General features: G+C 44.3%; 1 protein-coding gene across 1 annotated transcript in view; it reads right to left on the reverse strand.

The window, feature by feature from the left end:
* Positions 1 to 2507: 2507 nt before the first annotated feature.
* Positions 2508 to 13324, reverse strand: part of XRCC5 (X-ray repair cross complementing 5) — a 99785-nt gene continuing 88968 nt past the window's right edge. Inside the window, exons 20-21 of the mRNA XM_037132294.2 lie at positions 3734 to 3808; positions 2508 to 2745 (exon numbers count right to left, since the gene is read on the reverse strand). Coding sequence (XP_036988189.2) covers positions 2731 to 2745; positions 3734 to 3808 — 90 coding nt within the window. The 3' untranslated portion in view covers positions 2508 to 2730. The remainder of the gene's footprint in view (positions 2746 to 3733; positions 3809 to 13324) is intronic.

Genomic DNA, 13324 nt, shown 5'->3' on the forward strand with positions numbered 1-13324 from the left:
ACCCTATCCTGGGCTCTAACCCCCTACCTTGATCACTTAGGGACTCTGATTTTCATGTAGTAACTAGATGAGAAAACCTAAGTCCAACTGCAGTAGATGACTATAAAAACTAGCACTGGAATAGTTCTAACGGAAATAGAGATAGAAGGCAGACCTATTTCTGCCCGTACTTCTATTTTGAGTTTTCACAATGTAATACCCCAATTCTTTATTTGTGTGAAGCGTTTTACTTTACAAAGCACTTTCCTGGGCATGATCTTCCTTACTGGCCTGAGAAGCAGGTAATAGGCTCGGAACCCTGACAAAGGCCACACAGCAGCCCTCACGGCACTTACTCCAAATGAGAGACCAGGTTGTGCTCTGAACCTAGACTACCTGGGGGAAAGAGGGCAACGCAAAATGAGGCCAACGGGATGTACTGGACCAGACAGGTATGTGCCTGAATCAAAATCACCTGTAAAGCCAGTCACAGTACATGTTACATATTTGAATATGTATACGTACAGTATATATACATATTCAAAACGGAAGTACAAATGCGTCCATTCATTTTCAAAACTATCTATCCATGACTGGGTAAAAACTGCCTACCTAAAAATTTTCGGATACTATAAATGATCTATGTAAATTAATTGGCAAAACTTCAACATTTAAAATTGTGGTTGTTAACAAAGGGGCAGCACATACCTCGGAGGGCAGATAAGTTATGATGTGGGGGTGAATGCCCCTCCTTTATCTATACCCACTCTATGAGTCAATAAATGGTCTCCTAGTAACACAGAAGACCAAAGACGGCAGAGACAAGAGTCAGAGACCTCCAATTCACGTACTTACGAGCCCGACAGTAGCGAGACTAGCGGGTTCCGAGCTCTAGCGTGTGCCTGACTGGTGGCGATGCACTGTCTGCCGCCCCGCCAGGCCACAGCTGGCGCAACGCCTGGGAGGTCTACAGATCTGCACATCTCACTCCCGGGCAACAAGACCTTGGTGTGCTCATCCCAGACACGATGCCCCTACTCAGAACAGAATGCTCGGACCAAGGCTACACAGCACATACACAGCGCCTACATGGAACGGATTCAGAAATTGCATGGCTCATTTGGTCCTTTCTCTCCCCAGCCTGTTAAACTCATTTCTTCCTTCAGGTATTCAGATAATTAGGTAAAAACAGGGTTAGGGAAGCAAAAATAATGTACTGCCTACAACATAAATAAAAAACTATCAGAAGATCTAAAGGACCAACTTGATTCAAACTTTTCCAGCTTTGACAGGACTGTTTCCAAGGGGCAGTTCCCCAAACTGCCAAAGACAAGGGCCATTTCCGAAGCCATAACTCAGGAGGACCTGGTGAGGGTAATGTAGAATTTTTAAGAAGAAATATTTCCCTCTTGATTCTATCAAGTGTCTAGGTTTTATCCTAGTCACAAACATCTCCTGGGCTTGAGCGATCCACCTCAGGGTCGCTTTAGGTGGGCATGTGTGGCCGAGGCTGGCCCAGTGTGGGCAGTACCAGGCAGTCGGAGAGGCCCCCACACACCACTCCGCTCTCTGCCCCCTGCTGCCTGACAGGTGCTCCATCATGGAGACCCACTGGCAAGCAGGGCACAGACGGTCTTTAACTCTCAGCACTGAAGAATGGACAGTGATCCACAGGAGGAGCGTGTCACTACTGCCTTTCATGTTTGCAAAATGAAGTGAATCGATGACCACCTAGGGGGTGCCGGGGACCCGGGGGAGTGGGCTCCACCAAGTCTGTGGCACCAGAGAAGGAGTTGGAACTCGGGGGAGAAATGAGGTCAGGAGAAAAAAGTAAGGGCTTTGCTATTTTCTTAATTTCAGGAAAGGAAACATCACCCAGAGAGAAAAAAAGGAGACTTAAGTAGATATGGAGAAGACTGGGAAATTAAGCAAGAGGTGTTTTTAACACAACCAAACTTTTCTCTTAGTGAGACCCAAAAGCAGAGTAATGAAATGATAAACCCTAATTACTGCGGTGAAGTTCTGTTTTTGTTTGTTTCGGGGGGGGGTTCACTAATATGTCAGAGGCTGAGCCAAAAAGAATGTCTCTTCTTCATGAGGAACCACAACTCACTGCTTAAAATGGGTACGCAGGGCAACTGTGCTCCCCGACCCACCCGATAAAGGAAAACCAGATCTCTCTCTCCCCCCAAGGGGACGTGGGACTAAAAGGCTTAGATAAAGAGGGAAATGGGCCAGACCTTACCCATGATTTTCCAGACCTGGCTTTCTGTTGGGAGGCGACAAATGGCATCATTTGAGCAGCGTGAGTAGTGACTGCTGTGGCAGGCTCGGACAATGGACCGTGCCTCCTGGGAGGACTCAGGAACTCGCTGATGCCCACGCCACGGTTTTGGGTGAGAGAAGTTCATGAGGGCTGCAATCCTCACCAAGACACCAGGTCATGAGGAAATCCATTTTCCAGAAACTTCAAAGCACGGGCATTATATGAAGAGATCAGTAAGACCACAAGAGAAATAAGACATGGATCAGAAAACAACAATGACTCTTTATAAACTTGCTTGGGGTCCAAATATCTCTTATATGTGTATGTATTCATTATACAAAGAATGAGGAGATGCCCTTCGTGGCCTGCAGAGAATATCTCCAGAGCTTCCAGTCCCCTTGAATGGCTGCCTGCAGGTTGCTCTGTGCAGAAGTCCCAGCAGGGCGGCGATGGCGACTCCTGTAGACTCCCCACACATCCAGGACCTATATCAAGTCCAGCTGTAAACAGGAACAGCACATTTAGAAAGGAAGCAGGCCAGTGTCAGACCGCTGATGCTCCGGTGAGAGAGTTCAATGACAACAGCCCCCTTCAGTGGTAGCATGCATGGACTTGCATAGTTATCCACCACTACCTAGTTCAGGAGTTAAATACCAAGCATCTCCTCATGTAGCACTAAGACCTTCTCCGCAGAAAGCTGAAAGTTTTTACTGCACAGCTGTCATGTGAGGCTTCAAGGCAGAAAGTTCCCACACATGAAGGATGGATACAAAGGCCAACCCCTTTTACACAGCCCCCGGGCAGCCAGATACAGCACAGTGAGGTCCAGAGACCCCCAAATGCCATTCAGCCTACTTTGTTTACACTAAATTACATGAGAACATTTAAGAATTAGGCTTTTAAAGGCTGTTTTTTTACTTGTCAACCCACACAAACTGCATGTTGTATTGCTCACTTTGGCTGAGAGCAATTTCAGTAAATTACGACATTTTGTGCCTATAGGAGTAGCCTCTGCAGCTCTTTCTAATCCTTCAAAGAGGATAAAACTGAATGAACAATAACTAAAACCACTGAGCACAGAGATTTCCTTTATAAAATTGCCTATTTGATTAAATTGATAATGCAACAAATAGTAGAGTACAGAGCTTCTGGTGTGTTAGAAATTAAAACAAATAAGAAACAAGTCTAGCCCTGGTTGCTGTGGCTCAGTGGATTGAGCGTCCGCCTGAAAACTGAAAGGCTGCCAGTTTGACTCCCAGGCAGGGCACATGCCTGGGTTGCAGGCCAAGTCTCCGACTGGGGTTGTGTGAGGGGCAACTGATCCATGTTTCTCTTGCACATCGATGTTTCTCTCCTTCACTCCCACTTTCTCTAAAAAATAATAAAATCTGAAAAAAAAGAAAGAAGTCTACAGCAGCCTTTGTGCTAAATCCACAGCTCAGACAACTTCCATCAGCAGAACACCTTGTGTGAGTTCCGAGTACTTACTAAATCCTCCACATCGCCACCTTCTTCAAATACGGCTGCTGCGTCTTCATTCTGATTTTCTTTCGGGGCCAGAAACTGTGAATACAAAGTTGGTCATGATGCCGAAACGACACGTTCCCCTCTGCAGATGAAGAAACAAACTGCCGGCACTGCCACAGACAGACCTAAGACTTGTGACAAATGGCCCACAAGAAACATCATCTTGACAGCTGCTTCTTCGCTTGTCTCTGGACGAAAAGACTAACTCTGTGGTTGAACAGCCCACACTAACTAGTCACAGAGAAAGTTCTTGTCACGAGGGAGAAAATGACATGGCTCGCCAAGGCAGTGGCCAGGCACTGACGATGCCCGATGTTGCAATTTGTGCCCCCAGAGGAAATAAAGTGGGGTCGCTAGGGTTACAAAAGGAACCGAACTCCCCAAACCAGTATGCCTTGGTCTCTTCTGAAGGGTCATGAGAATGAAGGGACTGAAAGAACAGAAAGATTATAGTCGGGAGTAAAAGAAAGAACTCGTAAATGATGTAAAATAAAAAAACGGGTGAGCTTGGCAGGGCGTTCAATTCCTCTTCTGGAAATCCTTCCACCTGCATTAGGAACTGTTTGAGAACAGGTGGATGAGAAGACTTCCGGTGTGCCCTTCTGTTCAGCAGCCCCGGAGCGTCTAAGGGCAGGTGCACAGCAGAGCAGGGCCTGAACAGACGTCTGCAAGGTTCTAGGAACGGAACTCGACTTTAAAAGGGCAATGAGTGCCCTTGAAAACTATCTGAACACGCCTGTTTTCCCTCCTGTACCTCCCGGAGACAGCAGCAGGGACTTTCTTCAAGGCCTGCGGTAACCGCATCTAAGAGCTGGGTTTTATCAACCACTTATCCGCACTAACAGAAGTGATCTCTGGCACATAAGTACTTAAAAAGGTAGCCCAGCGGAGCCTGCGGGAGTGGTGGGAGGCAGGGCACGCATCTCCTGCTGGCACTGCTCAGGGTCAGTGAGGAGGGGGCCCACTCACGCTCCCCTGCAGTTGCCTCCACCCACGAGGCAAAAGTGTAGCTATACTTTCTCACATTCTCAACGTGAGAAACGCAAGAATTACTTTTCCTATATGTACATTCCTGTTATTTTTATGTTATAGTGGATACAATCGAGGGCTCTGACACCTAAAACTTACAGACTCTGTCTCTTGAAGGAGTCACCTTTTCAATACCGGGCTGTGTGTGGCAAGTCTTAGGAAGCAACAATGCACGCTCTTCCATCCCTCACGGGCAAAACCTCACACACACAGCACCCAGAGAGGCCACAGGGGCGGCTGCATGTGCAGAACTGGGAGGTGCCTTCCTTCGGACCGAACACAGGACCATGGCGGCTTGTTTTGGACACATCCCTCCTGAACTTTTTAACCCTCACCATTCAGTATCTCCAAGTTTGACGGATTAAAGAATTTATGTTTTTCTAAGGGCATTTATGGATCTTCCCATAGCCCTTTGGTGACTCAAGTGGACTGTGCTCAGCACTAGAATCAATGGATGAGCCAGAAAAGCTTGCAACAGGGGTCCAGTCTGGAACAGAACTGCAATGCAGCTTCTGCGTTGCTACTTATGTTGGTTACTTATTAATAAAGATACGTGAAGGTCAAATACAGATAAATAAGAAATCTACATATGTATTTGCATACGGTTTATGTCTAAAGATTAAACTCTGCTCTCTGCCAGATTCCCCAATTGATCTCTATTTATGATTTCCTAAATTATTATCACTATTAAAAATGATTTTTATTTTATTCTTCTCTTCATAATCAGTAACCCCCACATGGTTTTCCCTGTGTCAGGAATACAATAGGCTAAAGGAGAAAGCATCCAGTTGGGACGAAGAGAATGAAGAGTAGACCTGTGTCTCACTATAAACCTCTGAAGCCACAAATGACTGGCGCCTTCCAAACACAAACTCTGTAGGCTGAAAGGCTCTACAGTCCACTGCAGCTTTTATTACCCCTTAGTAACCGCATGCATGGTAGGTACTTATTGATGAATCTAGAAAATCCCTCATGTTTTTTGGCACACAGCCCTAAAAGCTCCGATTCCCATTCCCTCCCTGCCTGCAAAGCCCCCTCGACACTGCAATTCCAGGATAAATTAAGACAGGACTGGCTGCACAGTATGACTGTGGCATATATAATTACACACAAATGGCACGTCTCTGAGACTAGGCCAAATTCCTAGGTAGAGGAACAGCAGCAAACAAACTTCCATTTCCATCAAGTGCTGAACATCTGCAACTGATTTTCCTGACAGATCTGCTTAACATTTCTGTGGAAGCAAATTATGGCTAAAAGCTGGGCTGCCATCCATTATCCTTCCCAAAGCCCCAGGCAAGGCTGATCTCTCACACATATCATTCCTCCTTATCATAGGTTTTAACTGCAAGTGATTTCCAGGCAGCACAAGACAGGGAAGCAAGAGCTACAGCAGAGAATCCAGTGATTGGCCTGCTTTCTCAAATGAAGGCAACGGATTCTCTGCAGGTAGCAGGAAGGGGTAGGAGTCAACGCTCACCTTTTCTTGTGTTCTTCCCCCCTGCAAGATGCTGAAAAGGTAGAAAATAAATAGAAGGGACACTTGGATGGCACACTCCTGCTCTGTCACACCATCATCATTTACTTGGGGCTACCAAGAAAAAACATTCTTGTTTGGAGATCTTCAGAGAATGGATAAGCTATTACTTTTCAAGTACATGGAATCCTGCCCCAAGCAGAGAAGTGGGATCTATAACCTCTGCATAGAAATTTCCAGTCCTATCCCTCCATAAAACTAGGAAGTAACAATCAGCTTGTGCTCAGACTCTTACCAATCCCCAAATTAAAAACACACAGCTTTCACCCTGGCTGGTGTAGCTCAGTGGATTGAGTGCGGGCCTGCGGATAAAAGGATCGCAATTCAATTCCCAGTCAGGGCACATGCCTGGGTTGCAGGCCAGCTCCCAGCAGGGGACCCACAAGAGGTAACCACACATTGGTATTTCTCTCCCTCTCTCCTTCCCTTCCCCTGTAGAGATAAATTAAAAACCAACAACAACAACAACAACAACAAAAATCACACATCTTTCACTGGGCTGATTCTAACACCATCAGGTGATCCCCCCCAAATTACCCATAATCCAGATGTATAAAAACATCAGAATTATCAAGTCCATTTGTGTGTATTTTGTCTAAAACAATATACTTGTACATTTGAGTTCCATTAATGCCTCCAGTAGTTTATTTCGTGCTACAAAGGCAATGCAGTGCAGCAGAGAAATTCTGCAACCCAGTGTGGGAGAACAGAGCCATAACCTTAGCTCTTAGTCCTTCAGTATCTCTGGGCAAGCCAGCTCCCCTTTCTATAGTGAATTTTCTTCAAAAAACAAACAAACAAACACCAAAATACCACTACTTACCCTATCTATCATGGGGGTATAGTGAGTCTCAGATGAAATAAAGTACCTAAAAATGCTTTTTGGTATTACAAGTTTTATGCTCCAATTCCTAGCGATACACCCAACAGATTTCCACCAAATAATATATATAACAATATCCATAGCATTTTTATTCACAACTGTCAAAGTTTGGAAACAATCAAATGTCCATCACCAGAAAAACAGATGAATAAACTGTGTTATAACCATAAAAGGAATACCACAAAGCTCTAATGAAGAATTAACAGCTCTTAACAACATGGATGGAGCGTAACAGGCATGATTCCAGTTATAAGGTAAAAACCAGGCAAAACTAGTCTCAAGGGACAGATGTCAGAATAGTGGTTACCTCACGTGACAGGGGAGTTAGGACTAAGAAGGTACCAGGGAGCCTCCCGGGAAGACAGAAATGTTACATATTTTGATCTGGGCGATGGGCACCCAGATACATGAATGTGTGAGAATTCATCAGGGCGCATATTTGAGACCTGTGCATTTACCTCAATGTTCTACCTCAATAGAAATTTATGTTCTATCTCAACAGAAATTTAAAAATTGTGTCTTATAATATCAAGCTCAAAACAAACGTGGGGTGAGACGGTGACACTTTCATTATTGCTTTTCTTGAGCTAGCAGATAAAGCAACTACACCAGAGATTTAAGGCAGACAACGAAAGTGGAAAAGAGCAAAGGAATATATTGCAAGGTCCAACAGGGGCCAGTGCTTACAGATAATTGTTCTCAAGAAATGACTGTTTAATTCTAATCTTATAATTCCTCACAAGGCTTTGGCGATCTTTTACATGCTCTCACACACAAAACTGGTGCGCTCTTGAAAGAGGGAGTGTGAGCATCTTTTCTGCATGCAGATGTGGCAGGTGGCATTCTAAGGTGGAGGCCTGGAGGGCTGGAGGCATGTGTGGTGGAAAGAGGACGGTGGTCCAGGGGTCTGGATTCTAGTCAGTTCTGCGAGCCATAAACCTGCTGTGGGACTCTGAGCAGGTCAGCTTCACCACTCTAGTCAGCATCTGAAAAATGACCAGATCGCTAAGCTCTGAGTGTCCACATGGTGGGGCAAAGGTAGGTTTACAGTTGTGAGTACGCAAAACACAGAGTTTATTCTTGTGTTACTAGCTACTGTATTTGTTTTCATATTAATAACTATAAACCTACTTTTGCCCCATCCTGTATTTTTCCATCCTAAGATGGAAAAACTAATAAAAGTCAACGATAATAAAGCTAGCTAAATTAGGCAACTAAAGGAAAACAAGTGCTAAAAAGTGATTCCCCCCACCCCAGGCGAGCTTGTATCAAATGATTATTTAGACTAGGCTCAGCCTCTTTGAATCCCTAGAGAAACAATACTCCAAAAGCCATGAGGACTAGTCCACTTTCTCCTGTTTTTTAAAAAGTATATATTTTATTAATTATGCTATTATAATTTTTCCTCCCTCTGCCTGGTAACCCCATTTCCTCCAGCAATCCCCCACTTAGTTCATGTCCATGGTCCATGCACATAAGTTTTTTTGCTTCTCCATTTCCTATACTTTTCTTAACATCCCCCAGTCTATTTTGTACCTACCAACTATGCTTCTTTTTTAAAAAAATATGTTTTCTTGATTATGCCACTACAGTTCTATTCCCCCCCTTCATTCCCTTCCACCCTGCACACCCCTCCCCCACCATTCCCCCCTTTAGTTTATGACCATGTGTCTCAAGTTCTTTAGATTCTTTATTTCTCATACTATTCTTGCCCTCCCCCTATCTATTTACTACCTCCCATCTATGCTAGTTATTTTCTGTACCTTCCCTCCCTTCTCCTCCCCCCACTCCCCTGTTGCTAACCCTCCATGTGATCTTCATTTCTATGGTTCTGCTCCTGATCTAGCTGTCCTCTTAGTTTGCTTTTGTTTTAGGTGTGGTTGTTAATAACTGTGAGTTTGCTGTCCTTTCACTGTTCACCTTTTTTATCTTCTTTTTCGTAGGTAAGTCCCTTTAACATTTTATATAATAAGGGCTTGGTGATGATGAACTCCTTGAATTTGATCTTATCTGAGAAGCACTTTATCTGTCCTTCCATTCTAAATGAAAGTTTTGCTGGATAGAGTAATCTTGGATGTAGGTCTTTGGATTTCATGACTTGGAATACTTCTTTCCAGCCCGTTCTTGCCTGTAAGGTCTCTTCTGAGAAATCAGCTGACAGTCTGATGGAAACTCCTTTGTAGGTGACTGTCCCCTTATCTCTTGCTGCTTCTAGAATTCTCTCTTTCATTTTAATCTTGGCTAATGTAGGATGATGTGCCTTGGTGTGTTCCTTCTTGGGTCCAACTTCTTTGGGACTCTCTGAGCTTCCTGGACTTCCTGGAAGTCTATTTCCTTTGCCAAATTGGGGAAATTCTCCTTTATTATTTGTTCAAATAAGTTTTCCACTCGTGGCTGTTCCTCTTCCCCTTCTGGTACCCATATAATTCGGATGTTGGAACATTTAAAGATGTCCTGGAGGTTCTGAAGCCTCTCCTCATTTTTTTGAATTCTTCTTTCTTCATCCTTTTCTCTTTGGTCATTTTTTTCCTCCTTCTGGTCCACTCCTTTGATGTCCCAGTTTCCTTTCCATTACTATTGGTTTCCTGTGCATTTCCATTCATTTCAATTAGTTTAGCCTTCATATGTTCCTCTAATTTGTGGCTATAATCAACCAGATCTGTGAGCATCCTGATCACCAGTGTTTTGACTGTGCATCTAAAAGTTTGGTTATTTCTTTGTCACTTAGAGTTATTGGCTCTGGGGCTCTGAGTTGTTCTTCAGCCATGTTTTGATCTGTTCATTCCTGCTACATACGAGGAGGTGTTCACCAGGGAGAGGCCACCCAGGTTGCTGGTCTGTGATGCTGTATGTAGGGGCAGGTCAGAAAGAGGCCACCCAGGTTGCTGGTTTGTGATGCTATATGTGGGGGCAGGTCAGAGAGAGGCCATCCAGGTTGCTGGTTTGTGACGCTGTATGTGGGGGCGGTGTCAGAGAGGGACAATGGCGGTCCCCTCTGCCACTTTCAGCCACTGGGGCCTGCACGGTCCGTCTCACCACTTTACTCCTTCACCAGTTTATCTGCGCTCGAATGTATGACTGTGGTCAGTCCTCAGTAGGTCCACCACCTTGTGCCCTCAGTGGGTCCTCCCGCTACTCCACACCTGGGATCCACCTACGGCTGCCAGCGCGCCTGGGTTGCATGCCTAGGTTGGTCTGGTGGATCTTTCCTGCCCAACCTCGCTCTGCTGCTGGCTCTGCCCCTTTAACCGGTTTGGCTGAAGGGTTCGTTGTTGTCAGACTTCTGTGTAGTTCAATTTTCTGTGGTTTGGCTACGTTTTTGTTGCTAAAACTTTGTTGTTTTTAAACTTGGTTGTGTGAGAAGGTGCAGTGCTTCCACCTACTATGCTTCTTGATCCCTGTACCTTTTCCCCCATTCCACCCCTTCTCCACTGATAACCCTCCAAATGATCTCCTTATCTATGACTCTGTTCTAGTTGTTTGCTTAACCTGTTTTGTAGATTTAGTTGTTGATAGTTCTAAACTTGCTGCCGTTTTAATGTTCATAGTTTTAATCTTTTTTCTTAAGTAAGTCCCTTTAACATTTCATATGATAATGGTTTGTTGATGAACTCCTTTAGCTTTACCTTGTCTGGGAAGCACTTTATCTGCCCTTCCCTTCTAATGATAGCTTTGCTGGGTAATGTCTTTGCTTTTCATCACTTTGAATACTTCTTGCCAATACCTTCTAGCCTGAAAAGTTTCTTTTGAGATGGAAACTCCTTTGTAGGTAACTACTTTGCTCTTGCTGCTTTTAAGATTCTCCCTTTATCTACCATTAACCTTTGGCATTTTACTTATGATTCGTCTTAGGGTCCAACTTATTTGGTACTCTCTGTGCTTCTTGGACTTCTATGTCTATTTCCATCACCAGATGGAAAATAGACATTTTTCATCTGGTGATGGACACACTGAAGAAATTTTCTTCAATTATTTGTTCAAATAAGTTTTCAACTTCTTGCTCTTCCTCTCCTCCTTCTGGCACCTCTATGATTTGGATGTTGGTATGTTTGGAGATGTCCCAGAGGCACCCTATGCTATCCTCATTTTTCTGAATTCTCTTTTCTTCTTGCTGTTTTGGTTGAATGCGTTTTTCCCCTTATGTTCCAAATTGTTGATTTGAATCTTAGCTTCACCCCCTCTACTGTTGGTTCCCTGTAGATTTTTCTCCATTTCACTTAATGTAACTTCCATTTCTGCATGGGTCTATTTTATGCTGTTGCCTTACTCAATGAGTTCCTTGGGCATCCTGATCACCAGTGTTTTAAAGTCTGAATCTGACAGGTTGGTATCTCCATTTTGTTTAGTTATTTTTCTGTAGTTATGTTTTGTTCTTCATTTGGGTCCTATTTCTTTGTTTCCTCAATTTGGCAGCCTGAGTTTGTTTCTGTGTATCGGGTAGAGCCACTTTGACTCCCTGTCTTAGTAGCATGGCCTATTGTAGAAAAGGCACCTGTAAATTGGCATCTGGAGGTTAGTCTGGGAGGAAGTTGTCTCCTGGTACTCACCCTGTTTCCAGTCACTTCACTTTCTCCCCTTATGCCAGTGGTACCCTTTCAGCTGTTGCCCTGGTGCTGAATCCTAGGGGGGGTGGGTCTGCATAAGTCCCAAATCTGTGCAGGCCCTATAAGAGGAGTCTCCTGAAAATCCGGCAGTTTCTTCTGCCATCCCAATCCCCATTGATTTTACAGCCAGAAGTTATGGGGATTTATCTTTCTGGCACTGGACCCTGGGCTGTGTGGTCTGGCCCTTGCTCCCACGCTATCCCTCTCGGTTTTTATCCAGCACTGGTAAATATGGGACTGCCCATTCACTACCTCTCCGGTCACACCGTACCTCCACACCTCTTCTTGTCTCCATGTCCCTGCCCCTCCTACCAGTCTGGATGAATGTAGCTTCTTTAAATCCTTGGTTGTTGGGGACTTCCGTACAGCTCGATTTTCTGACAATTCTGGGTGATACTTGTTCTATGGTATAGTTGATTTTTTCTGTATTTGTGTGAGGAGGTGAAGTGTCTTTACTTCTGCCTCCCTCTTGACTGGAAGCCCTCCCCTCTCTGTTCTTAATATAGAGTGAAAAGGATGGAAGACTGGGGGTTGGGGGTTGGGGTTGTCCTATAATTGGACTCCTGGCCAGTTACTTACTATGAGATCTCAGACAGATCATTTTGCTCTCAAGGCTCTAAGTTTCTTAATCTATAAAATAAGGAGTTGACATGAGACCAGTATGTTTCAGGTTCTGTCCCCTGGGCATGGGTGCTCTCAATCTGCCACTCCCACTGTCTAGCAACTAAGGAGTCTACCACCTTCACCTGTTTCACGTATCAGGCTTCCTCGTAAGCTTTTAGTTTTAAAAATAAAAACTGAGCTAGGAGATCATTAGGATTTTTTTCCAGCCGAATAAAATTCTATATAACCTGAATAAAATTCTATATAACCTGAATAAAATTCTATATAACATAAGCCAATGTCTTCTGCCTTAGTTAAGAATCTGGCTTATTTAGATTCTTCTAATCCAAGGCTTTAGACAGTGTCATTATCAATGTTTTGGGCCAGATAATTGATTGTTGTGGGGCTAGCCTGTGCATTGTAGGATGTTTCAAACCATCCTTGGCCTTGACCCAACTAAAAACAGTAACACACCCCCTGTGGTAACCACCAAAAATGTGTCTAGACTGCCAAATGTCTCCTGGGTAGCAAAATCTCCTGGTTGATAACTACTGTTCTGACCCTAACACAGGTTAGCAAGAAGAAATCTAAACAAAGATAAAAAAATAAACTTCAAGTGGAGAATCAGCCGATCCCAACCTTTCACAAGTCACTGACTCTTACTGAGAGTGGCTTGGGGCAAAGTATGTTCCAGGTGCTCCTAGAATACGCCAGCATGAATAGCCACAACTTCTACCCACCACCAGGCCTGGAGAATCAACTGGTGGATGAAGGGCACACAGGAGCTGTACAAAGGCTTTATCGAACACCAGTGTCAATGGCATGTCTAAGAATAGCAATCAGAAACAGAAAAAGTTAAAGAACAGAGAAGTTATAATGACAATAAAAATGAATGT

Source organism: Artibeus jamaicensis, unplaced genomic scaffold, assembly GCF_021234435.1.
Source record: "Artibeus jamaicensis isolate MK-2021 breed Jamaican fruit bat unplaced genomic scaffold, CSHL_Jam_final contig_1015, whole genome shotgun sequence".
NCBI classification, from domain to species: domain Eukaryota; kingdom Metazoa; phylum Chordata; class Mammalia; order Chiroptera; family Phyllostomidae; genus Artibeus; species Artibeus jamaicensis.